The sequence below is a fragment of the Macaca nemestrina genome, chromosome 10 (genome assembly GCF_043159975.1).
Source record: "Macaca nemestrina isolate mMacNem1 chromosome 10, mMacNem.hap1, whole genome shotgun sequence".
Lineage (NCBI taxonomy): Eukaryota > Metazoa > Chordata > Mammalia > Primates > Cercopithecidae > Macaca > Macaca nemestrina.
In genome coordinates this window covers 52703869-52728578 of record NC_092134.1, presented here as the reverse complement: position 1 = coordinate 52728578, position 24710 = coordinate 52703869, and the positions used below count along the sequence as shown (strand labels likewise).

The window sequence follows — 24710 nt, the reverse complement described above, 5'->3', positions numbered from 1 at the left end:
CAAGATGCTACTTGCCAGCTAGACTCAGTGGTGGCTCACTTCCTCAGGGTGATATGTAAAGTAGAAACCCAGATGGGTTTCAATGACCCCTCATATCCTGCATATGAATATATATATATACACACACACACACACACATATACACACACACACATATACACACACACACATATATATACACACACACATATATATAAAAATATCATTTACAGTGCCTAAAAGTACTAAATAAATAGAAACTCAGTGAGTATATGAATGAATTTTTCAATGTTTTAAGTAATTTAGAGTACTAGAGAGATTTTAGAGGCAGAGAATCATCAAAATCAGGTACAAAAATGTATTACCACTAATCTAACCAAAGCAGTAATAAGGTAAACAAAAATAACAGAAGTCAAAATTCCCATTATTTGATACAAAAATGTTGCATACCTAGAAGATACAGACACATAGACTGAAAAAGATATATAAGTAATAAGAAATTCTCTAATGCAGGTGACTGCAAAATAAATATACAAAAATCATAAGCAGTCAATTAACGTGAGTGAAAAATAAAATGGGAAAAATTAGTTCACTGACAATGTCCAAACTATTATAAAATATTGAGAGGCTAAACTTATGGTGCATTTCTAAAGAAAACGATAAAACAGGGAAATGCAAAATAGATTTTTTTAAGTAAGAGAGGCCTATTATAAAGAACATCATTCTTCTAAGTTACTTCATAGGTTTAGTATGCCAGTTTAAATGTCTTAATAGCATTTAATTGCTTCAATTTGGAAAAAAAAAACATGCTAAGTTCATCTGGAAGAATAAATGAGAAATGGGTTTCAAAATTCAGAAAATAAAAGTGATGAAAAGAGAACTGCTCTTTCATGTATTAAAATGGTTTATTATCTGAACAAGTTAAAAGTATATTATTGAGATAAGAAGCAACCAAGACCTCAGTGAAACACACAGGTATTTCTTACACAGTCTGTGTTATAAGATTTTAATAGTAAGGAAATATCACCCACCAATGGAAAAAAAACATAAGTTATTAAGTAGATGATGGTAGGGAACTAAATGATGGTAGGCAAGGAAAATAATGGAATCATGTAAGATATAACCTCATCACCAGTAACCAAAATGGATTACAGAGAAAATTAATCTTAGTATGTCCCAAGGCCTTGTTTCCCTTTAAAGTCCATAAATAATTTCACCCTTCTCAGGATAATTATTGTCCAACGAATCCTCCAACCCCAATGGTAGACATTTACCTTTTTCTCCACAATTTTTAAGAATTCAAAGAAGTGTATCAAGAAACTAAACTTAAAGTGTGAGTCAATAGACTACTTTGAGTAGCCTTACTTCCTGGTACAACAAATTTAATAAAAGTAGCCTATAATATAATCTGTTATAATTAGGAAGGACTTGTTAAAATGAAATAAAATGAAGACTACGTTTGAAAAATTTCTAAGCAGACAAACCCAGTTAGGCTTGAAAGTAACCTTAATCTTGCTTGGACTGCAAACATAAGCAAAACGAGTTGGGCCATTTATTGTAAATGCCAGAATCATTAAAAAAAAAATTAAGTTCAACAAATCAAAAGCTGCCAGCAATGGAACAGATGAAATAGAGCAACTATGTAAGTGTAACTACTCAAATATTTTCAATTTCTTGCTTCCACATTCACGCTGTAAAAGCCTTCCACTTGGATTTCTTCAGTAGAGCTCAAGACGTCCTTCAGTTTGGTGTTTCCCCAATTTATGTATCATTGTTTGCCCAAATAAACTCTAAAATTTGTATAATGTCTCAGTTTATCTTTTAACAGACCTTATTTGTATAACTGAATTTCCCAGGCAATTGAAGCTTATTATTGGGAGCTAGCTACCTGGTTTCCTGCTCCAACATCCTCATCTCTATATTTTAGAAGCAACTCAATCTAACCAGAAAGCTCAGCCTCACTCCGGAAAGAACTTAGTCCTTATCAAGGAAAATATTATATTCCTTCAGTATTCTTAGATCAACATCAAGAGAATCTTGCTGTAAATGTAGTGCATGCCTTGTTTCCCAGTCCTAGAAACTCAGATTCGGTCTCATTCACCAGATGCACTTCTTCTACTTGTGCCTAAATTACTGATTTTATTTTATTGTCTCAAATATTTATTTTATTTTATCATTACAAAATACAAAATTATTATAGAATTTGTACAAATGACAGAAAAATCTAAAAAGTAAAATGATATTATATCATGTTAAACTCTAGTACCTAAGGGTAACTCTTATTAACAATTTGGAGTGATGTTTCCAATTCTTTTTTTACTAGTCATGGTCACTAAAAGAAATGCAAGATTTCATGAAGATACCTAGTGAGATAATTAGGGGATTTATGGCATTGGTTAGAAGTATGACTATTTTGCTTTTAAGGTCTGGGCTTGAATTAAATGAAATTTATAAGAAACAATTAAATAAGTGAATCCATTCAAAAATTGGCTAAGTTAACTCAGTTGAAAGAAATGGCTTGTTTTGCTGAGCTTTTCATGATTATGAGTTCTTTTCTAAGACAATGAATTGCTATTTTTAAAAATGTTACATTAGTCTTTTTTTTTCAATTTCCTTAATTTGTTTTTGAAATAGTACTTCATTTGTTATGGGAAAATATAAAGAAATATGTTACCTACTTACTTTAATGGAGTGTATGCATACCGACTACAATCTAACTCTACCAAACAGGAACTTATTACTTGATTTTTAAACAATATGCCACATAATCTAGCAGTAGACATTATAGTGATATAGAATACTTTGTACTTTAGTTCTCATAGTATATCAAGGTAGGTGATTATACACCAAGAAAAGGTCCCTATGTTAACTTCTAAAGCAAATAAAATTACATTTGAGAGATGTTTATGCGAATTTAATTCCAATAAAGAATTATCTATAAAACAACAATATGTGAGGCCAACTGATTTATCCTAGCATTTCTTTTCTGTATGTTTGTTTTCACTTTAAATGCACAATATGAAGATTTGGGGCTGATATTAACTCTCTTAGGGATATTGTGAACAAAGAGTCAATACATCCGAAGAACTTTAAATAATAACTGGCTCATAGTTAGTACTCAATACATACTGGTGTTTGTCATCTCTATCATCGTAAGAGAATTTGGATTTTACAGTAATTGAATTAAAGTTTTTTTCCTCTTGACACTGTATTCTGGAACCCATGTTTTAAAGTAGAACTTTATGAAAGAAAAGGAGTTGTATTACATACAATGGCCAAAGTGATTTATAATTTAAATGATACTTATTTCTACTAATGTAAAATCATTTAACTGCGTATTTGAAGGTAAATTTATGCTTACTAAAAGCCAAGATTCATTCCCATTTGAAATAAAAATAATTTCAGATTGGAAATCTCATTAATCTTCCTTTCACATCATATGTTAGAATTAGAGAAGGGTTTTTAATCACTTGCTAGCTTTTCTTTTATCTAACTTAACTGTATCTGTCAATCATTGAACATAAAATAGGTGTTGGGCATTGTGCTAGGCCAAAAGTTCTCAGCCGTGGCTGCAAGTTTTAATCATTTTCCATTTCCCAGGTTATTCTATTGTGCATCCAGGTTTAAGAACCATTAGGCTGGACACATTTAATCTCATCGGAATCCCTACTAGCATATACAGAAACATTCTGGCTCGGTTGGGCTGCAGTGGATCTTGGGAATCCAAATTTTAACAAGTTCCCCCAGGGTTTCTGATACAATTGATCATAGGATTATTACTTAATAAAGCTTGAGTCCTGATTATGTCAATCGCACTACATAGGCTGTGATCATTTCACAGGCCTGTCATAAATGAGTTACCCAGTATGTAACACTTAAGATACCATTTTTTAAAAATGAAGATGTACTGGACTAAAAAGGTTTTACAAAATTATTTTAAGGTAAACTAAAATATTTTTATTACCACAAATCAATGGCTTTGTAAAGAAAAAATGTGAAGGATACAAAAAGAAGAGGTAAGGATTAGTTTTCCGTGTGGGATTCCATACTGCTCTGACTACCTTCAGGTTCCCATCAGACTCTGAACCAGCAAGGTTTGGGAGGTGACAAGGTAGCAACACAGATTAGCTTCTGATGACTGTTTTGAAGAGTGAGCCAAGGTAAATAACCACATGTCTTGAGACCCTCACACTTATGAGGCCAGCTAGATGAAATAATGACTTATTGACACAGAGACCAAGGACATTAAAGTTGCCCAGGTACTCAGGAGCAACATCACTAGGAACAAGTAGCCCACCACTGCTTTTAAAATACACAGTCAATAAATAATCACACTCATCTATATAACCATAGCATGAAGGTCTGACTGGTGTACTAAAATTTGGTTGTGACAGCTAGACTTGTGTCTAAAGCTTAGCAATTTTAGCTACAGAAAAAAAGTCTTGTTACAAAATGTATTTATAGTAGAGAACTTCTGGTCCCATAGAGGTTTCAGGAACTTCTACCAAAACAAAAGTTTTGGCGGAACTACTTTCAAAGAGAGTAAATGAGCATTATGTCTTGCACTTGCACTGATTTAAATACGCATCTTTTGGGCAAAACACCAATAAAATTTAAGCAAATAACTAAATAGAGATAAAAATGTAAAATTCTAAGAATAAAAAATGCCATTTCAAGACATTCTCATAGATGATAGAAGATTTTGACAATTATTACTTTCACTCATTCACTCACAAAAAATTACATAGTGTCTATTTTAGAACAGAGAGTTTCCTGCAATCCATATTGATTATTGCATATTTTCTGCCCTATGTAATCGGTGATATGAACAATAAGCACTACAAGGCAATGTGATAAGTGTTAGGATATATGTAAGCATAAAATCAGATACTACAATCAATACAAGCTATGAAAAGTGAATATAGTTTGGTGATCCCCTCTCCACAAATAGTCTCCTTATGAATATTTCCTTACAGACTGAATTTTGAAATAGAAGAACGTAGGAAACAACATCAGGAACTGCCAAACTTTCTGTGACTTATGTGCTAACTTTTCTATCAAATTTTATTACCAAAGAAGATCATTAAAAAGGAGATGTACTTTACCCTAAAGCCTTCTGTGTCAACCCAGTATTTTAAGCATTTTAAATAATTCCCGAGTATTCATTTATTTTGAAAACTCTGTGATTTATTTTTAAAAAGTTGATTTTGATAGAAGTCTAGTGGTAATTCTGAACTCAGAATGGCTTCACAATCCCACTTTCCCCCTTATAGCTTTTCCCTGTCTCCCACACCCTCTCCCTCTTCCTCCTTCTTTCTTCTCTTATTCTCTCATTCTGTTTCTATCTTTCTCCATTATTTGTCTTTAATAGACTATTCAAAGTCCCAGAGTCCCAGAGCTTTATAAAGGTCTTGCTCTGCACTTCTGAAGGTACATCTAAATTACTGCACCCTCAGAAAAATTTCATGCTAACCTTATAAGATTTTATAAGATCGTACTTCATTTTTCCCTGTGTCTGAGGTTATTGCTATGATGATGTACTTATAAAACTCTTTAAGTAACTTACCACTGCCAAAAATAGTATTACAATATTATCATATATCCAAAAGCTGATTTTAATAATCACTTTGATCTTCAAAAGATAACTTATTCCATTTAGAAGTCTGGGATTTTCTTCAAAGTCGGAAAAAAATAAGCTTTTTGGTGAATTGACATGGATAAGATTAAAGAAAAATTTCTGCTATTAGAGATTTAGAAACTATTTAGAATACCAAATCCTCAAAGAAGTAAAAATAAAGTATGGAAACATAAGAAGTCTAGGTATTTTAGAATCATATACTTAAGATTAAAGAATTAATATCTGGAAAAGACTTCTTTCTTTTTAAAAAGCAGCATATGTTCTTAGTGCTACTGCATCATAACATAATTCAAAATCTAAAAGACTAAAGCACATTAATGAATCTGAACAAAATAGTAAAAGAATATCGAAACAATCAAGCATCACTTATTACACATATCATTTTTAAACATAGCAACCACAAAACAATTGCTGTCTTTTGGCAAGCCTCAAATATAAATTTTTCCAGGAACAGCACAACAGACTGGTAAAGTGCAAAGCAGCTCTTGATTCTTGCATTCTTTCTTTGTGATGTGATGTTTCTCACTAACCCCAAACAAAATTGACACAAGAAAAGAACGTATTGTGCCATGGAGAAATCATACCACTGCACGGTCCAACTTTATTTTATTACAAAACAAATATTAGACACATCTGCAGCCATTCCTTATATTATTAAGTTTTAGGCCCTTTAATCCTCAAAATGAGGGTGCTTTTTGATCACAAATAAAAATTTGTAAAGTCGAACATATTTCACAAAGGAATAAATAGTCATTATCTGTTGCCTGTGATCTGTTAGTGCTTCCAGTCATGACTGTGAAACGAGTGTACTCACACATGTGTGCATGCACGCCTACTAATAGAAAAAAAAATATTTTCTGTAAGCAACTTAGAACCAGGAATCTACTGGATTTACTCAGGTCAGGTGTGTGAAAAGATTCAGGTTAGGAAAGGAGGCATTGGCATGAATTTATTGCTGTCATGACCGTTAAGTCTTGATAGAAAGAACTAATTGATTTTGCTCTTTTCACTTAAGAGGTCGAGCTGAAGTTCCCTTTTATGAGACTGGGTAATAGAACAAGTGGCAAACTGAACTAAGGACTTTGTGACATATATTAGAACTCTGGTGTTATTTGGTTCTCTGAACACAGAAGGAATGTCCAACAAAGAGCCATATCAGAAAAGTATGTAAAATCTTAAATTGCTACAACAGCTGAGCGAAGAGAATAGTTCTATTGAAAGAAAATTAATGAACAAGTGTCAAAATGGACAGTTGGTGTCAATTCCTAGAGGATTTGGAAGTGAGAAGTGGAGTTGAGGAAACCATGCTAATAAGCACTTGTTTGCATGACAAGAACGTTGTACCTCACCAAATATCCATCATAGGAGTCATGCTTGTCACAGTTCACGTTAAAGTGTTTCACAGAAAAGAATGCTTTACTATGGGCCATGAAAGTACCTTGTTTTATTGATCTTCAACAGCATATGATCATCTATTTTCTTGGAAACAAATTTAGAAAGGAATTCTACCCTCAGCTTATGTGGTAATTCTTGGACCAAACTGTGCCCATCATTTCGAGAAAGAAAAGACCCATTCGAGCCTAAGCTAACTTATTTCTAAGTGAGTTTAAAATATGTTAACAAAGCAAGATGTTTTGTTTTAGCCTCTTTCAGTAGTAATCCCATTTAAAACAAATTCTCTCTATTCTGTCAACTAATAAGTAGTAGTAAGTTTTTTTTAAATTTTTGATTATTAAGTCTCACTAAAAGCATAATTAACACAAATTGAAAATTTCAAGTGTATTCCCTCTTTATCTTAGGAATACTTTATATGAAAGGTATTTCTTAATAAAGACTTTCTTTATAAATGGCTTATATAAAATAATTTGTTAAACTTCAATATAATTTATATTAATAAGCAAAATATAGCAAAAATAATTATATTGAAATGTAATTTGTTTCAGCATATCTAATTAATAGGAGACTAAGAAAACAAAATTGCTCTTCTAAAAGATCCTAAATGCCTTTTTCTGTGTCTTCCTATGTAGAAATAGATAAGATCAGTATTTGTTTTTATTTTTCTCTTTATCAACCCCATTTACATTTAGCCTTCTCACTGGTTAGACACCTCAATAATTTCAAGTGAGCATAATATCCTCAAAACATGTGATGTTCAATTGGAAAAGACTCTCCTACCAATAAGAGTTAGATATGGCTAGTTGTTCAGAGGATCTGTGTATTGGTTCTAGTCACCTTCTACCTGCTAAGATCCCTTGGTCGCTCTCAACCCTAGTCCTTGTAACTACTATAAGTGGAGCAGACTAATTGGGAAAAAGAGAAGGACAGGACATAAGAGCATTGTGTAACTTAGTATTTGGAAAATGTGGTCTCTCCACATTTACCCTATAATAGTGCACTAAATTATTCCATCTTTTTCCTTTTGCTTCTCACTATGTGGTTTTAAAATAATGAATCAGGCCATGTGTTTTGCGTATCTTCATTGAACATCTATTTTGTGACCTCTGAGACAGGCTACCTGTGCGTAGTAGTGTACATGGAAAATACTACTGTGTCATCATTTGCTAATGGAACAATATGTAGGTCCAAATCTCAGCCATCAGCTACCAACATGCCTCTTTTGGACATGTGACTGAAAACAAAACAAAACAAAACAAAACTGAAACAAAAAAACAGAAGTTACCCTGAAGTTTCCCAAATAAACACACAAAGCTCCTCTAAGGTAGGTAGCTCCTAGAAGACTATTCTTTTGGTCACTGTAAGGAGATTCTGAAGAAAAGCTTCTTTTTAATTATATGAATCACTGCCATATGAATCAGGTTTAAGTATATAGCACGCAATATTGGGCAAACAGATTAACTTATCTTTGCTTTGCTTTCTGTATTTTTAAAATGAAATCAATTATATTATATACTTGGTAAAATATTGCGAAGATGTAATAAGATCATTTACTTAAAGTACTTCAACATATAAGGGCCTGCAACTTATTTTTTTTTTTCAGAGTTGAATAATGGCTACAATTTTACAAAATAAAAAAATACATATATTACTACTTTTTATTCTTTTCTTTTTAAAAGCACCATTTTTAAGCTACAAAAGCAGCTTAAATCTTGCAATAGCTTATACTGAAATACAAGAAAGTGAAAAAAATATTTAAATGGTTTAATAAAAAGGCCATACTAATATTGTAAAATTACACAGCCAGTCTTTTCTAATATGACAACACTTAGCCCGAATCACATAAAATCAGGGAAGATAAAATTTAATATGATTAATTTTATATGACCAGTGACATGTTGAACTTGTAATGCCTATACTTTTAAAAGCTCCAGATCATATGCAATTTAAACACATTATAACTTTCGATCACTCACTAACCTAAAAACTAACATGTATTATCCACAGATAAAAATGTCTGGACTTTCAAAAAAAGCATGAGATGTGTATGTATATCTGATTAAACAACTTTTTTCTTCCAAACTGGTAGGGAAACTTTATGGAATAAATGTGTTTGTACAGTGGTGGCTATTTGTCACGGTAGACCCTGACACAGGCATTAAAGCATCAAACATTTTGGGCAATATGTCATAACCAGCCAGTTGGAGGGCAGTAACAAAATACTTGGCTAACCATACTATACTAGAGACATTTGTTTATCTTAGCAAGCTGGTAACACCAAGCACCACTATAATTGGGGTCATCTGAATATCATGATTCATTGCGTTTTTAAAAGAATTAAACATCATAGGAAAATCATTCCATATATTTTGGATTTTGAACACCTAAAATATTAGTTGTATTAGCATCATAAAAATGTTTATATAATATTTTCATTTAAAAAGGTGATATATATGTAATATTATATTGTACTTATATTCAAATAAAAAGTAATATAAAATTTACATTGTATGATATGACTTATGTAAAATTTTGTTCATATAGAAAACAAAAAAGGAGGGTTTGACTTATTGAAGTGACAAGGCATGGATGATTTTTTTTCCTTCAATCATAGCTGAAATTATACTAATTTGTATTGAATGTTGTTTATGTGCTAGCTACTGTATATTGGATTTTCTTGACATTGTTTAAACCTTTAAAACAATGTTAAAAAGAAATGTTATTTCCATTTTACAGACTAATTAATTAAAGCTTAGAAAAGTTATAAAACATGTCCAATGTCAAACGATTAGCAAGTAGTAGAGCTGGGCCTAGAACTTTGTCTAACATCAAACCCCATATTTATAATCACAGTAATTTTTTAAATAAAAAGTCTATACTTTGTATATCCTGCACTCTGTACATTGTTCTTATTTAGAATAGATGTAGGTCAGTTTCTATGGACTTTTTCTGGGAAACAGAGTGACAAACTCATTCTGACTTGACCAGGATTTCCCCAGTTTTAAAAAAGCGCTGAAAATCTGGCCTCCTGGGTACCCGGTTAGTCCTAAGCAAACCTATGCCAGTTGGCCCCTCACCAGGAAGGAATACTTAACCTGGAAAACATTCTAATGGTTTCCAAATTTTAACCTTACATTCAGAAATCTGAATAAAATAGGGGGGAGGGAGGTGCAGAATTACGAAGAAGGCTTCATTTTTTGCACTGAGGAATATGTGTTTCTCAAGGAGAAAAACATTCATTGTCACCTTCCCTGGAAATTATGCCTGAGAATTAAGAAATGAACAGCAGCCTTCTTAAGTGTCGTTTTGCAGCTAGTACATGACTGAATACAGATTTTTGGAATCAGGAGTGAGAGCAAAGAGCAAAAATGTGTTTCTTGAACTATCTGAAGAGCAGCCTCGTTGGTTCCCCCTTCGCTTGTTCTAGACTCATTTCCTTCCTGCTGTTTTTAAAAGGGTGCTCCATGGTGGGCCTGGAAACTGAAGTCCTTCCTAATCTAGGTCCAGCCCCATTTCTACGCGGAACTTCTCACTGCCACTTACTGGAGATTGCAGAAGATTCGCCTTTAATATCTTCCCTCTTCCTCTGCTTGGTTTATGCCCCTCCCCCAGGTCCTCAGGAGTGACTCAAATGTTCTGTAGGTCTAAGTGCAAAACTATTTTTACCACAGCGTTTGGGAATCTCTGGGCACAAACTGTCTGCCGATTAGGTAAATTACAGGTGCAGGAGCTCATGTTACTCATTTAGCTGCCACAAATTGAAAGCACTAATCTGCCTCTTCTGAGTTTTGCCTTTCAGTCAGCAGGCTCCTCCTTTACCTTCTATTCTTTATGGCTACTCTCTGCCCTTGCTGGGTGACCCTTCGCCCTGAGGGCTAGCCTGCCTTCTGTTCACTCTTTTTCTCTCCTGTCTTTCTTCTCTCTCTCCTTTCTTCTATCCCCTTTTCTTTCTTCTATTTTTCATAGTTGAAAGAGTATAATCATCATCTATCTGGCTCTCAGTTCTGCTTTTTCAGCTATGGCTGAAACTGCTTTCTTTAAACCTGATTATGTAGCCAAATCCCCCAGCGGTCACCCACACAAATCTCTTCCCTAGTCTCTGACAGTCATCTGCGTCTCTGTGTCTATTTCTTCCTTGAGCTTCTTCTGACTGTCACCATCATCCTGATACTTTCCAAAGGCTTTTCGAAAAGCTTGAACTTTGTTCCCTAGAAATACCACCACAATACCTCAGGAACTTCTGTTCCCAAACCATCCTTTTCTCAAGCTTCCTGTTCAGGAGTGACTTTATTGTTACACACTCTTAGAGAACTACATTCCTTTCTTTCCCAACTCGGTTATTCATTTGTGTGACTTTTAATTAGTATCTTTGTCCCCCAGTAAACTGGAAATTTAATGAGGGTGTAAATACATTAAGCTCTGTTACTAGAGTGACTAGTTTCAGTATTTTCACCTTGATTAACACAAATCCCCAAATTTATCAGAAACATCTTTCTTAACAAATCTAGGTTATTTTTCAATGAATTCACTATGATTCTTTCCATCGGAGGCCTTACAAATTGAGTAGGAGAATTAATATTTGTTGAGTGCATATTCCATGCCATGGGCTCAACATATATCATTTAATTTAGTGTGAAAAGAAAGCTATGATATGTGTAATGTATATGCTTTTTGATCTCTAATAAAACTGTGGCTAGAAACACATACTTAAGAATGGCTAGAACACAGATTCTGTCTTTCCCCAAAGGTCTCTTCTTTTTCTACTATATACGCAACCCTTCCAAAGCCTCATAGCTAAAATTCACTGACGTGGACTAGCCATAATACTTTCCTTCCCACTTCTTTCCACAGAAAAGAATTGGGAGACACTCAGGCTTTTTTTTTTTCTTTCTTTCTTTCTTTCTTTTTTTAGATGATGGGAAAAAATCATTTGCAAATGAATAAGCATGAAGTAAGAACACCAGGGTGGTAAACTACATGAAAACTTCCCATTCTATCACTAACCTAGTTTCAGATTTTATGATGAGTGAAGTCTAGTCCCCTTGGAGTGATTTTATTAATGATAATATTATTATTCCCCTATTATCACTTACTTTGTCCATAGTTTAAAAAATATTTGGACTATTTAAAGCTTGGAGGATTGCAGTTTATATAAACCTGACTTGACCACTTGTCAAGGTCTGTGTCTCCAAGTTCTACTGAGAAGTAATATAATTGCAATTACAGGCATCTCATATTTTGTAAACAGTTTGAGTTCCAAGAGTTCACTAGTTAGAAGTTTGGAATCAGTGCGTATTTTCCCATTGACCTAATCTAATAAAGGGTGGTTATTTCCCAAGCTGGCATTTCCTTGTTTTCTCCTCCAACCTCCTTCCCTCAACCCCCAAAACAACAACAAAAAAGGGGAAAAAATCTGTTTAAACCAAGGTGAACACTCACACTAATTTTGCTGGTCTGAGGTCTACAGCATGTTGGAAAAGGGGATTTATAATTTAATAAGGAACAATTCAACAGGTGAAGGTTGACTTTATACCTTGCCTAAGAAGTTGCTCTTGATCTGCACCCCAAAGCTTTATGTACTTTAAAAAAAAAAGTAATTCTCTTTCTACATTTCTAAACTGGCTCTTTTTCCAGTGGTGACACATGAATGAAAGAAACAGAAAAAGGAAAAGGCGAACTTTCATATTTTTTAGCAGGTTCATGATGTGCAGGCTCTCTAATATCTATCTGATACCACTTAAAATCAGTGGCGAGTCTAAGAATGGTAATGTCTTAAACATTATTTCTTTATCCAGGCTTCAAAATTGCTTAGTAGTGATATTTTTCTTCTCTCATTTTTCTCTGAACATACTAATTCCAATAATAAAAGTACTTTCAGAGAGGATGCTACATTTTTGAGGTGGGTTTCACGTTTTTGAAAACTTAATTTTTATAGCGTCCTGTGAATATGGACATCTTTTGGCATCATACCAATGTTATGAATGAAACATCTGAGGATTTGAGATAGTAGGGTTCATTAAATCCTCACGGGCCCCAAAAGACTATAATCTAGGCCTTCCCCATCCCAATTCCAAGGCTATTTCTCCCATTTGGTCTGTTAATTTAACTCACTTCTTTAGATTCAGACTCCATGAGAAGAGACAATTTTTTTAATGCTTTATTCTTAGCATCCAGGACACTATTTGGCACTTAGTAGGTACCCAATAAATGCTGAATTTAAAAAAAAATCAGTCATTTTTATCTTAATGATCTTAATGATTTTTATCATCATAATCTTAGTTAACTTTTCAAATTATCTTCACATTTACAAAAGACAACATAAAGTGTGGTTGAGAGCAAAAGCTAATTTTCTATAATAGATGTTAGATTATACCCTGAGTTGCTGAAACTTTCAATCTGCAGTTTTAATTGCTGACTTGAGCAACCAAGAAACTGGTGAAAATAGAAAAAAAAGGTCACAGAAGAAGTATTGGCCTCTTGTAACTTTCTCTCTGCTTCCTACCATTCCAAAAATCTAAGAATATTTATTAAACTTGATAAGGAATAAAAACAGCCAAAAATATCAAACCTTAACATCCCAGTCTGTGGCTCAATAGAAAGTGTGAAGAATCATCTTCTAGAATAGGCCACTTGATTAATAATTTCTAAATTACCTGACTGTTGATTTCCTGCATTATCTTTATTCATTTTTTAAAATAAAGTCATAAAGAACACAACTTATAATCACTACTGCTTGGGGTAGAGCAATAAGATTTTATGTTTCCATGTAGTTTTTCAGGCACTGACTATGAAGACCAAAACCAAGGTTGACTGTCATCCCAAAGGCCAGTTACAGGCAGGAAGTCCTTCCAGAGCTCTAGGAGGAAAGGTGAAAGGAAAGGAAAGAACAGCAAAAGAGACGGAGGGAAGAAAAAAAAAAAAAAAACCTCTCCAACAGCTATGCTTTATTTCATCCACAGGAACAGGTCTTTGCCCTAACATGGCTTTATACTATAAATGATAACTACTGTTGTTCATCAAGCAGCTATGTGCTACGTGCTTCACATGCATGGTATCATTTGATTAAATCCTCACCAATCCTTACTGTAAGGAAACCACTATCATCTTGAAGACATCAGGATCTAGTACTTACCCATGGATATATACATAGAAATTAACCTTGCTAGGACTTGATAGTTCTTTGGAATCTAGGGCCCCTGCACTTCACCTTCATATTGTACTGTCTCCCGAAGAACAATACATGTTTTATGGACCATGCGCAAGCTGCAATGTAAAAAATGCTGTTTCCTTGCTCATGCCTTGGTTGCTAACCTTTCTCACTTAAATCCCATCAAACAACTTATTTGGAGTCAATGGATAGTAAGAATGCAAAAGAAAAAATGGTGAGCACACAGTGTTCAGCACTGGAATCATAAAAGAGGCACCTTGGAAGGGGCCACAAGTAAATGTTGAAATATCAAGTAGCTGTGAGTCTTGTTTTCACTAAACCTATTTTTAAGGAGGACTTATTACATGTATTGCAACCCCATCCTCTATCCCACTCCCTACCACATATGTAATACTGCTCCACAAATGGAAGGGTACAGAATTCAAATCCTGATTGCCCCTCTGCCCAAAGGGAAAAAAAAAAAAAAAAAGATAGTCAAGGACAGTCTCTATGGAAGGACCCAGAGAATCATTTCATCCAGTATCATGGGATGTGAGAACCCTTCAGCCACCCCCTCCATTTCCCAAATCATCTTGCAGCCTTAGTAAAAGAGAGGAAAGAGATTTACCTGCTTCTATTGAGGCTGAAGCCTGAAAGTCATGTATAACCTTTGAAGGACTGTAATGGTTTTAATCACAGGAATAGCATCTTTTTGAGAGGCAGGAGAGAGAAAGGAGCTGAAACACTCTGCAAATATTAACCCGGCTATTTTGGAGCAACGGCTATTGCCTTTGAAATCTTTCATCATGGGTCTATACTTAGAATTCAGATGAGCACAGGGGGAGGGGAGTGGGGCAATGTTAATCCCCAGTTGTTTTGAAGTTGTCCTGTAAGCAGGTTAGTATCTAAACTGCCCCAAATGGAAGCGTTCAATGCTTTGTTTAAATTATGTGATTCTCTCTGTGTAACCTGGTCTGCACATAGATGGTCAGAATACTCTGGGAGGTGACACTTCTCAGTTTTCTTTCAAACTAGATGTTCTAGAGAGCACTAGCTGCAATCACATTGGGAGACTGATGCTCCATGACAGCTAAAAGTTGGATTGAGTTTCAGGAGCTACTATATATAAAGCTGGGTCGACTTATGTCACTGCACTAATTAAATGCCATCTGGGTGGTTCCTCTGGGTTTTTGAGTCCATCACCCAGTTCAGATCGAGTCAGAGGCCAAGGAGGAGAACATGATGATGGACCTTTTTGAAACTGGCTCCTATTTTTTCTACTTGGATGGGGAAAATGTTACTCTGCAGCCATTAGAAGTGGCAGAAGGCTCTCCTTTGTACCCAGGGAGTGATGGTACCCTGTCCCCCTGCCAGGACCAAATGCCCCCGGAAGCGGGGAGCGACAGCAGCGGAGAGGAACATGTCCTGGCGCCCCCGGGCCTGCAGCCTCCACACTGCCCCGGCCAGTGTCTGATCTGGGCTTGCAAGACCTGCAAGAGAAAATCTGCCCCCACGGACCGGCGAAAGGCCGCCACCCTGCGCGAAAGGAGGAGGCTAAAGAAAATTAACGAGGCCTTCGAGGCACTGAAGCGGCGGACTGTGGCCAACCCCAACCAGAGGCTGCCCAAGGTGGAGATTCTGCGGAGTGCCATCAGCTATATTGAGCGGCTGCAGGACCTGCTGCACAGGCTGGATCAGCAGGAGAAAATGCAGGAGCTGGGGGTGGACCCCTTCAGCTACAGACCCAAGCAAGAAAACGTAAGCCTAGATGCTGCCGGGGCAGGGAAATGCAAAGGCTAATTAAACGCCTTCCTGGGGCCTTAACCTCCAGCTGCTTGGTCTTTTTTCCCTTCCCCCTTTCTCGCCCGCCCCTCCCGCTCCGTCTCTAATGAACCCCCAGTGGCCCAAGAAGACCGGGTGCTTGCAATAGGCAGGAAATGCGTACCCCGCCCGAGGAAGCAGGAAAGCCGCCTCCCCACCACCCAACCCCACCCCCGGAACCGATGTTTCTTTCCTAATCTGCTGCTGCTTTGGTTTTCCCTCCAGCTTGAGGGTGCGGATTTCCTGCGCACCTGCAGCTCCCAGTGGCCAAGTGTTTCCGATCATTCCAGGGGGCTCGTGATAACTGCTAAAGAAGGTAAAGTAAAAGAAAGGGCTCTGGGCCGCACCAGAGAAAATCCGGGAGGTGGATAGGATGATCGGGCCGAGAGGGCTCGAAGCGACAGCAGGGACGCACCCTGCGAAAAGGGCGCTCTTTGCTCGCAGGGACCAGGCCTTTCTGCGCAGCCAAAGCGGCCTCGCGCGGGGCGCGGAGCTGCTTCGTTTTCCTTCTTTGGGTGCTATGTTTGTGTGTGTGTTTTTTGCACTTAGGAGGAGCAAGTATTGATTCGTCAGCCTCGAGTAGCCTTCGATGCCTTTCTTCCATCGTGGACAGTATTTCCTCGGAGGAACGCAAACTCCCCTGCGTGGAGGAGGTGGTGGAGAAGTAACTGGACCGGCGCTTGAGACCTTCTCCACGCAGCAGGAAGATCCCACCAACGCTTCCTGGCCTAATCCTTTAGATTAGGTCACATTATATTAACATTTAGGAACATAGACCGAAAAGTTGGTGAAAGAGAAGGAGACACATTCACAAAGAAACATTGCGAAAACTGTTGTCCGGCTCAAATGAAAAAGCCTTTCGGCCTTGGGCTTTTATTTTATTTATTTATTTTTTTTTTTTTTTTGGAACCTCGAGTGGCTTAGGTCTAGCCTCCTTATTTTGTTTTTGTTTGGTTGATTTTATAATATATTAACTTTTATTACGGTGATCCTTTTGTGCCATGTTCAAAAAAAGTTCATTCCTGTCTAAAGTGGGAACGTTGCATTTAATGTTAGGGGTATTTAATGTTTTTTTGTAAATAGTTTAGCACTTTCATTTTTTATGTAAACCTAAAATATATTTTAAATGTGGAATGATGTATATAAAATGTGCGAGGATCCTGGTATTGTAATATTAAAAAGAAGTTTCTATATGAACAAAGTTGGTCCTAGTTTGATGGAACTGGAAAAATATGTTTGGAGGCATGTATACAAAAATAAAGAGGAGCCATATTTTAATTTAGACACCACACAAGCCCATTTATTTGGGTGTTTTCTTACAGGCCAATTGAAAGGGAGGAAATTTGGCTTTCCTTAGTCTGAATTAAACTGGATACTTTTCTATCTGTCGTAGACCTCACACTTGTCATTGGAAGTGAATAGTGCCCAGAAGAAAAATGTCATTTTCCTTTTGTCAGCATCTTTTTCCGTCTGTTTTTACACTCCTCTACCTGGAGAACTGGGTGAGATTTACTTACCCAAAGTTAACAATGGAATTCTCAATCTAGGAAAATATGGTTGCAAGAAATTACCACACCAAAACTGTGCTCATTTCCCGAAAAGATCTTCAGCGGATTGACCCCCAAATTGCCGTCCCTCTTATTCTTCCCAGGTCGCTCTTGTCCTGAAGTGTGGCTCTGGAGTTCCCGGGTCTGCACTGGCCTCAGGGCCGGATCTCGGGGCCTCCTCCCCAGTTTTCTTGAACTAGACTGGTCCCTAGCAGACTGGAATATCCTCAAGGCCTCGTTTGGCTTGGGTTTGTTTTCCACACACAAAAGATAAAAGAAATGGGCAATCTGTCTCTGGAGGTGGGGTGGGCTCCTTTGAAGGGAGGGCTGCTTAGAGTGAGGGAAGGTTTCAATGGTTGAGGACAAAAGACAACAACAACACACATGCAACCTCTTAGCCGGGCCAAACAGCAAAGCCCCAGAGAGGCTAGAAGCCCCAGGAGCTCCTCACCATGCGGATTTTACAACGTGTGCCAGGTTTGTTTATCCTGTAACCGTAGGAAGAAACGACCACCAAGAAACACAGTGGGAAGTGAGGCAGAGGAGAGGAGGAAGCCATTTCTTTTGAATTGCAACTTCTCTCTTAGATTCTGTAGGTGGCACCTTCACTCCCTTCCCCTACCCCTGAACTTCTACCTTTCCTCCTCCCCCCGAACAGCTAGTCATCAGTTAGCAGATGTGAAAATCAAATCGGATTCAGTATTTCCCAGCCCACCGTTTCCTTCCTAACCCTCCAGAGGCTGGACCTTCTTGTTGCGCAGACAGCACCACAGACAGCGCCCCCTGCAGGTACAGAGCTGTATCTTGCCCCTTTTTCCTCTCAGAAAGGAAGGCCTCTTCCTGGGGATAATAATAGTCACTGTGTTTTCTGAGTATATGGGAAATTCAGATTTCTTCTAATATACATTTGAAATGCAGAAAGGTTCATAGTGGAAGCTGACATTGACATACAATCTCTTTTAAAGTTTTGGGAGAGGCAGGTGGGAGATTTAGCGGATGCAAACTGCTGAGCCTGTGTGGGGTTGACTACCTAGATGGAATCCAGGCTGCCACTGTCTAGGCCTAGTCACTGATCATTCTTAGTCCCCTTTCCTCCTGAGGTTGTGAAGATTCACTGAGATAACACATGTGAAGTGCTTAGCCAAAATGGCACAAAATAAACACTAGATGCCAGCTCTCTTCTTCATTAGTCAATTCAAAGACCCTTTTCTTCCACCAAAAGTCATAGTTTCTTCAGCCTTTCTTTGATCTGGCTGGGGAAAGTATTTACAACAATGAGAACAAAAGCAACATAAATGAGCCATTCTTAGTATTTAAATATTAACTCATAATCCTACAACAGATGAGAGAGGTACTGCTATTACTTTTACTTTAAAGAACATCCGTGGAACAGAGTTTCCTGCACTTGGTTAAGTACTGCATAGAGCCAGGATTCAGAGCCAGTCAATTATCAATGGATTCAAGCCTGTGTTCTTAACCATCATGTTCTGTGAAAGAGATGCCTTGGCACATTGGCAATTTCTTTCCTCTTTTTTTTTTTTTTTTTTTTCTGTTTAAGGGGTGATGTGTCCCCTGTTGCCCAGGCTTGAACTCCTGGGTTCAAGTGATCCTCCAGCCTCAGCCTTTCAGGTAGCTGGGACTACAGGCCCATTCCACTGGGCCCAGCTTGCCTTGGGAAATTAATAAGCAACATCTTACGGTCTGGGGAAAAATATGGCTCTCCTTGACATTTGTTTTCCAAAAGCTCTTTCTCAAGAGTGGCTAGCTAGTGAACTCCAAATTAGAGCAGTAAGTTAAAAAAGTAAGTGGTAAAGCATTTCAAATTATCCAACCAAAACATGTGTGAATATGTCTGGGTAGTGTCTATGCTCATTAATTATGCTTATTAGATACCCATCATTTTCTCCCTGAGAATCAATAGGGATTTTCCCTAAATTGTATATCTGTACACTTCTATTTTTAAAATTCAAATTTATTATGCAACACAAATAAAATAATGTAACTGATTAAGTGAACTCATTTAATTTATAATTTAGCATATACTTATAGTAAGATCTGTGTTATAAATGGCTCTACAGCAGAATGCTTTTATTAATTCATGGACTTTACTTGTTGATGGATTTTATTCAGTCTTTGCAATCCAAATCCTTTCTATCTCTCTTAGCTGGGTAACTTGAGAAATTGTTTGGAATAAGTTTGCCTATGGAAGTCTCTTCATTAAATAGAGCAAATATTTCCCAAAGACTTCATGTGACCTCCACTGCTACAGATGACATGTTAGGCTTTCCAATGAAATCCTTGGTGTGTTTGCAATTAAAATGTTTTTGTTTGATATTAATGATGATAATCTTTACTGAGGCCAAAGCCAAAATAAACAGGGCTGTGGAAGCAGAAAATCAAGACATAATAACTTGGTAAAGATAAGCAATTTGGGATTAAATTCAAGCCTCTTTCCAGAGGCAGGTATAAAGCTATCAAGTACAAAATAATGAGCGATTTTCTTTATTATATTACTACAGAAATGATTTGCAGAAAATCAAATGTCGGCTTTCATACTAATTTTAATACCTGGATCACTGAATTCCAAGCCTGAACACTGGAAATCCCCTTATGTCTAACAGTCTTATTTATTTTTCTCCAAACTATTGCGTATGTTTTGGGGGTGGAGGGAATGCTGGAATTTACGGTTCACAGCTACTTCTGAAACTAGCAGAGAAATCTTGGGATGCTGAAAGTGACCTCTATCCTTATTAAGACTTTTTTTTTTTTTTTACTAAAGTTAGTTTACCCAGTTGTTTTTATCTTCTAGTAATATTTTATCCCATTTCATCATTTCAAATCACTCTCCCACAACACCATAGCTGAAATTTTTTTTTAACATTTTTGTTTAAACTTTGAATATCTAATTGCCGAATCCAATGCACTGATAAATTATCAGTAACATATTATTTTCTCAAAGAGCCAAACCACCAAGCTATTTCTCTGACAGGCCCCTCCAGTCACTCTCTTAAACTATTAAACTTATAAAAGATGATCCTCCATCGTAGACGTTTCACTCTGAAAAAAGCAAATTTTTTGCAAGCCTAGTTCAGAGTCACTCTGAGATGGAATGGCTATGCCATGTGCTGCAACAAAGGTAACGCTGTAAGAACTGGCTACTTTCTGTACTCTCAAGGCTGCTAAATGTCCTTACTTAGGCCTTTGATCTCTCCTGGAAGTCCTCTAATTCAAGCAGAGGCCAATGTCTTCCTCAGCTGTCTTCACAAATTCTTCCAGCAGCTCTGGCAGGTACTAATGTGTTTACTTAGGTGTGCCTGATTCCCAGAGCTAATAGCAGTTTGCAATTGTTTAGCACATTGTGAAGTCATCTATAATACAAAAAATATCAAGAATAATTCCCTTAGTACAGGAGTTGATAAGGATCTGCAGGTAGGGGCAGAAGTGAAATGGAACGGATGTATCCTTCTATATGTATTTGTTTTCTCTCTCTAAGAAAAGCATAGAGAATTTTCAATAATGCAGAAAGCCTAGGGTGGGCAAAATTTACTAGAAGAGGAAGGTATGAGAATCATTTTGCTGGTGTGGTCTGTCCATCACTATTAATGTGTTGCCAAAATGCTTAAACTAACACAGATTTCACTTAAAAAAAAGAGAGAAAAAAGTTGATGTTACTTAAAGGTCATTGCAATTAGAACCTGGTTATAATTCTAAATTATAAGAAAATCAAATGTATTTATTTTTTTCAGAATATAAAATGAAAAAAAAAATCTACTTCACCAGAGCCTTTGTGGGTATCCAGTTATAGCACCAGAGGTGACTGGGTTTTCTTCCCCTCATCTACCCACTGTTAGACTTTCCTAGCAGACAGTGTTGGAGTGTCATTTCTAACAACCTGCTTACATATGAAATAAATGTGCGTTTTCTGCGCATGCAAGAAATTCACTTCTCTGCAGAAATAGTGGAAAACTTATTTTGATTCTTTGTGTAAGGAGCAAAAGCCAATCTAGTCCCATTTTGAGTACAAAAGGGTGCCCTGAGTAGATCTTTTTAGAGCCATTTTTAAAACTTTTTACATGCTTCCCTGGCCAACGCATTAAAAAAAAAAAAAAAAAAAAAAAAAAAAAAAAAAAAAAAAAAGTTTTTCTCTATGTTGCTCACCCAGTTCTTTATTTTTCCCCTTCCAGGTCTCCCCTGAGAAAAGAGCAGGGCGACCGCTCCTGAATCGAGACGCCTTGGCCATCTTTGTGGTGCTGATTGCCTACCTTCTTAGCATATTGCTTCTCTCTCTCTCTCTCTTTCTCTCTCTCTCTCTCTTTCTTCTCTCGCCCCTGACAGCGTTTTAAAAGTTTTGTCTTATTTCTTTTTACTTTGGTGCTCTGAGATCCTATTTTCAGCACTTGCGTCCCAAGGGCTCTCAACTCCGGACCCTGTTCTCCTGCTAGCAAGTCCCATTAAGCCGCCGGGCGCTTGTGTTTTCTCGGCTTCTTTAGTTCCAGTTGCTCGCGGCACTCTGGTAACTTTGTTTTGAGATCACCTTACCAAAGACAGCTTTAACCTCTGAGAACTGCCCTTACTGACAGAGGGTCCTGAGTGACAGCGTCTTCCCAGGCACGGGAACCAGGGAAAGATGTTGAGTAGCCAGCTTTTGTAAGTTTATGCTCTGGAGCGCTAAGGAAGCGCACGGAGCCTAAATTAATTGAAGAAGAAAACGAACAAAATCACCTCTAGGAGTAGGAGCTGTGATGACAGGATGCCTAGTTTCCAATCCTGTGTGACCTTGGGGCAAATAACCTAGTACCTGGAGCTCGGGTTTACTTTCTTTCTACAATGGGTCCAATAATAGCTCCCACAGGGTGGTTTGGAGTATTAATTGTTAGGTTAATCTATGGAAAGGGTTGAGAACAGTGCGCGGCAAATAGAAAATTCTCAATAATTGTTAGTTAAAAATATTTCACGCTGAGGGGCTTGAGTACAAATCACAGTAAGTGCTTTCAGAAATTAGCTGAACGATGAGCAGAAGCGTAACCTCTAACTTTCACTCAGACTTTAAAGACCAAGTTTATTTGTGTCCAAATCACAAGTCTGAGCTCATTTGTGGACTCCACAGCCAAAAAAAAAAAAAAAATAAAACAGTGGTCATATGGCTGCTGATAGAAACTGTGGGACTTGGCTGAGAATTCCCGGGGGAGGATATCTACCCACTATTGTATTTCAGAGGTAGCAATGTGCTTTGCATTTGCTGTGCATTTGAATGTTTCCACCAGCGTGGATGGCATCTTAGATTCCACCTGGGTTCTTCTTGAACTTGCCTCTTTTTATCTGGCGTAGCCCTGGATACCGTATTCATTTCAAAGGCAGCGACTTGTTAATAGCACTAAAAAAGGTGCAGATGGATTTCCCACTGGTCAGATGATTAAGCAGCCCATTGGTGTGAGAGGGAGCCTGATTTTCAGGAGAGAGCTTTGTCTTAGAAATGACAGGACAGAAGAGAGGAGACAGCAATGATGTGGCTAGCAAACCTTAGTGACTGACAGTGTCACTCTCCCACTTCTGGTTTTCAAGGTCTTCACTTTAGAGAGAAGATCTCACCCTGAAAAGGTTGATACTTCTCTGGCCCCTAAAGATGCTGGATGAACCAGGTTGCTTTAAGAAAATAATTCTGAAAAAAAAAAAAAAAGTACAAAGTTCCATTCACTGAAAGAAATAGTGATGATAATAATAATAACAATATTAGGAAGGAAGACTCCCTCCTCTTCCCAATAACTTTGGAGCCACAATATTTATTGAACTGGGTGACCCTAGGTTGAGTTGAGAACACTCTGGCTTCTTTTAACTGGGCCACAAGACCTAGTCCAAAACCCCAGACTAATTGTGTAGACCTTAAGTAATTGCTTTTCCTAAATATAAACAGCGCCTCCCAACCCAAGTAACCTGAAAGTGGATTAAGGGTGGAGGAGGATTGGTAAAAGCTGAGTAATAGATTCATTCTCACTTAAATGACAACCCTCCCCTCTTGCCTTCTATCCATCGAAGTTCCAAAGACCCTGCTGTGATTGCTTTTCTGGAAGGCTTTTGTCACTGAAGTGTGTGAAGTTACTCCTGGTTTGAGGAGTTGGAAATTTTACACGAGTCAAGGATTGCAGTGGCAGCAGCTGGGACGCATCTGTAACGGTGTTAGTTTGCCTGAAAGCAGAAAATTAGCAACCCCAAAGCCCAGCTTGGCTGTTTAGTCTGTAGAAATGACAGGGCGGAGCAGAAAGAGAGGGAGAAAGGAGACTCGCCCCCTGGAAAGGGAGTTTGCCATTGAAAACTGGGCTTCTGTTGGAAATCTCAGAGACACTTTCAATGCAGGTCTTTGGCCTGCTCAGGATCTAGGGAGCGCCTGGCACAAAGGAGAAGGTGCTCAGCAAATACTGTGCAGAAGGGCAAAAGGAAGGAAGAAAGGACGGGAGGAATGTTCCTGGTCACCTGGCCCTCCTGTGCCCCACCTCCTTTTAGATGAGCAGACATACAGGGAGAACTCAGAGCAAGCCCCCTCATGGGAAAATAAACCTCCCTCCCTACCCTCAATAAGGTAGAGCCTAGAATAAATGACAATCAGAGCAAAATTTTACTCATCTGAAGCTATACAAAACAGATTTTAAAAGGCAAACCATATATTCACTCCAAGTTTGAAAATGCCACTTCAAGTTTTTAGCCACCATTATTCAATCCAATGGCTGGAAAAAATTTTCGAGATCATCGAAGTTCATGAAAAAGAGAAACAAACACCTCCAAATCAGGTGATTCCTCATGCCCAGGACTGGGAGGGCAGGTCAGCTCTTGGTGCCAGTGAAAGGGATTTCTATTTATTGTCACTATTTTAAAATATGTGTGCAATTGCAAAAAGTTGGACTGCCTTCGTTACTTTTGTGTGGAACACTCCTTAAGTAATCCCTTGTTTTAGCTTATCTAAAGAGTGCAAATGAGCAGGTTGGGGACCCACTCCCGCCCCAGCAGAAATGCAGTAAAACCATTAGAGTCAAAAGGGGCAGTACACAGCGGATTGTCTCTAGAGCAAAGGCGGAGGTTTGTCCAGACAGCCCCTGCGGGGGTTGCGGTGGGATATGCTAATAGTGCCTGGCCACTGGGGCCGGCCTCCCTCCCGAAAGAATATATAAAGAACCCCAACCCCAGCTTGTCG

The 24710-nt window shown here is 37.6% G+C and overlaps 1 protein-coding gene and 1 long non-coding RNA gene across 4 annotated transcripts in view; one reads left to right on the top strand and one right to left on the bottom strand.

Moving 5' to 3' along the window:
* Positions 1-15239, bottom strand: part of LOC139356694 (uncharacterized) — an 83144-nt gene extending 67905 nt beyond the window's left edge. For 2 of the 3 annotated variants that reach the window (XR_011609019.1, XR_011609021.1), the window contains exon 1: positions 14788-15239. This is a non-coding gene — a long non-coding RNA (uncharacterized lncRNA). The remainder of the gene's footprint in view (positions 1-14787) is intronic. The other variant, XR_011609020.1, reaches the window with a different exon arrangement.
* A 69-nt stretch (positions 15240-15308) lies between these two features.
* LOC105473298 (myogenic factor 6) lies at positions 15309-17262 on the top strand. Its single transcript, XM_011727036.2, has 3 exons — positions 15309-15917; positions 16206-16296; positions 16530-17262. The coding sequence occupies exons 1-3, from the start codon at positions 15399-15401 to the stop codon at positions 16646-16648; spliced, it is 729 nt and encodes a 242-aa protein (XP_011725338.1). The 5' UTR covers positions 15309-15398; the 3' UTR covers positions 16649-17262.
* The last annotated feature ends 7448 nt before the right edge of the window (positions 17263-24710 follow it).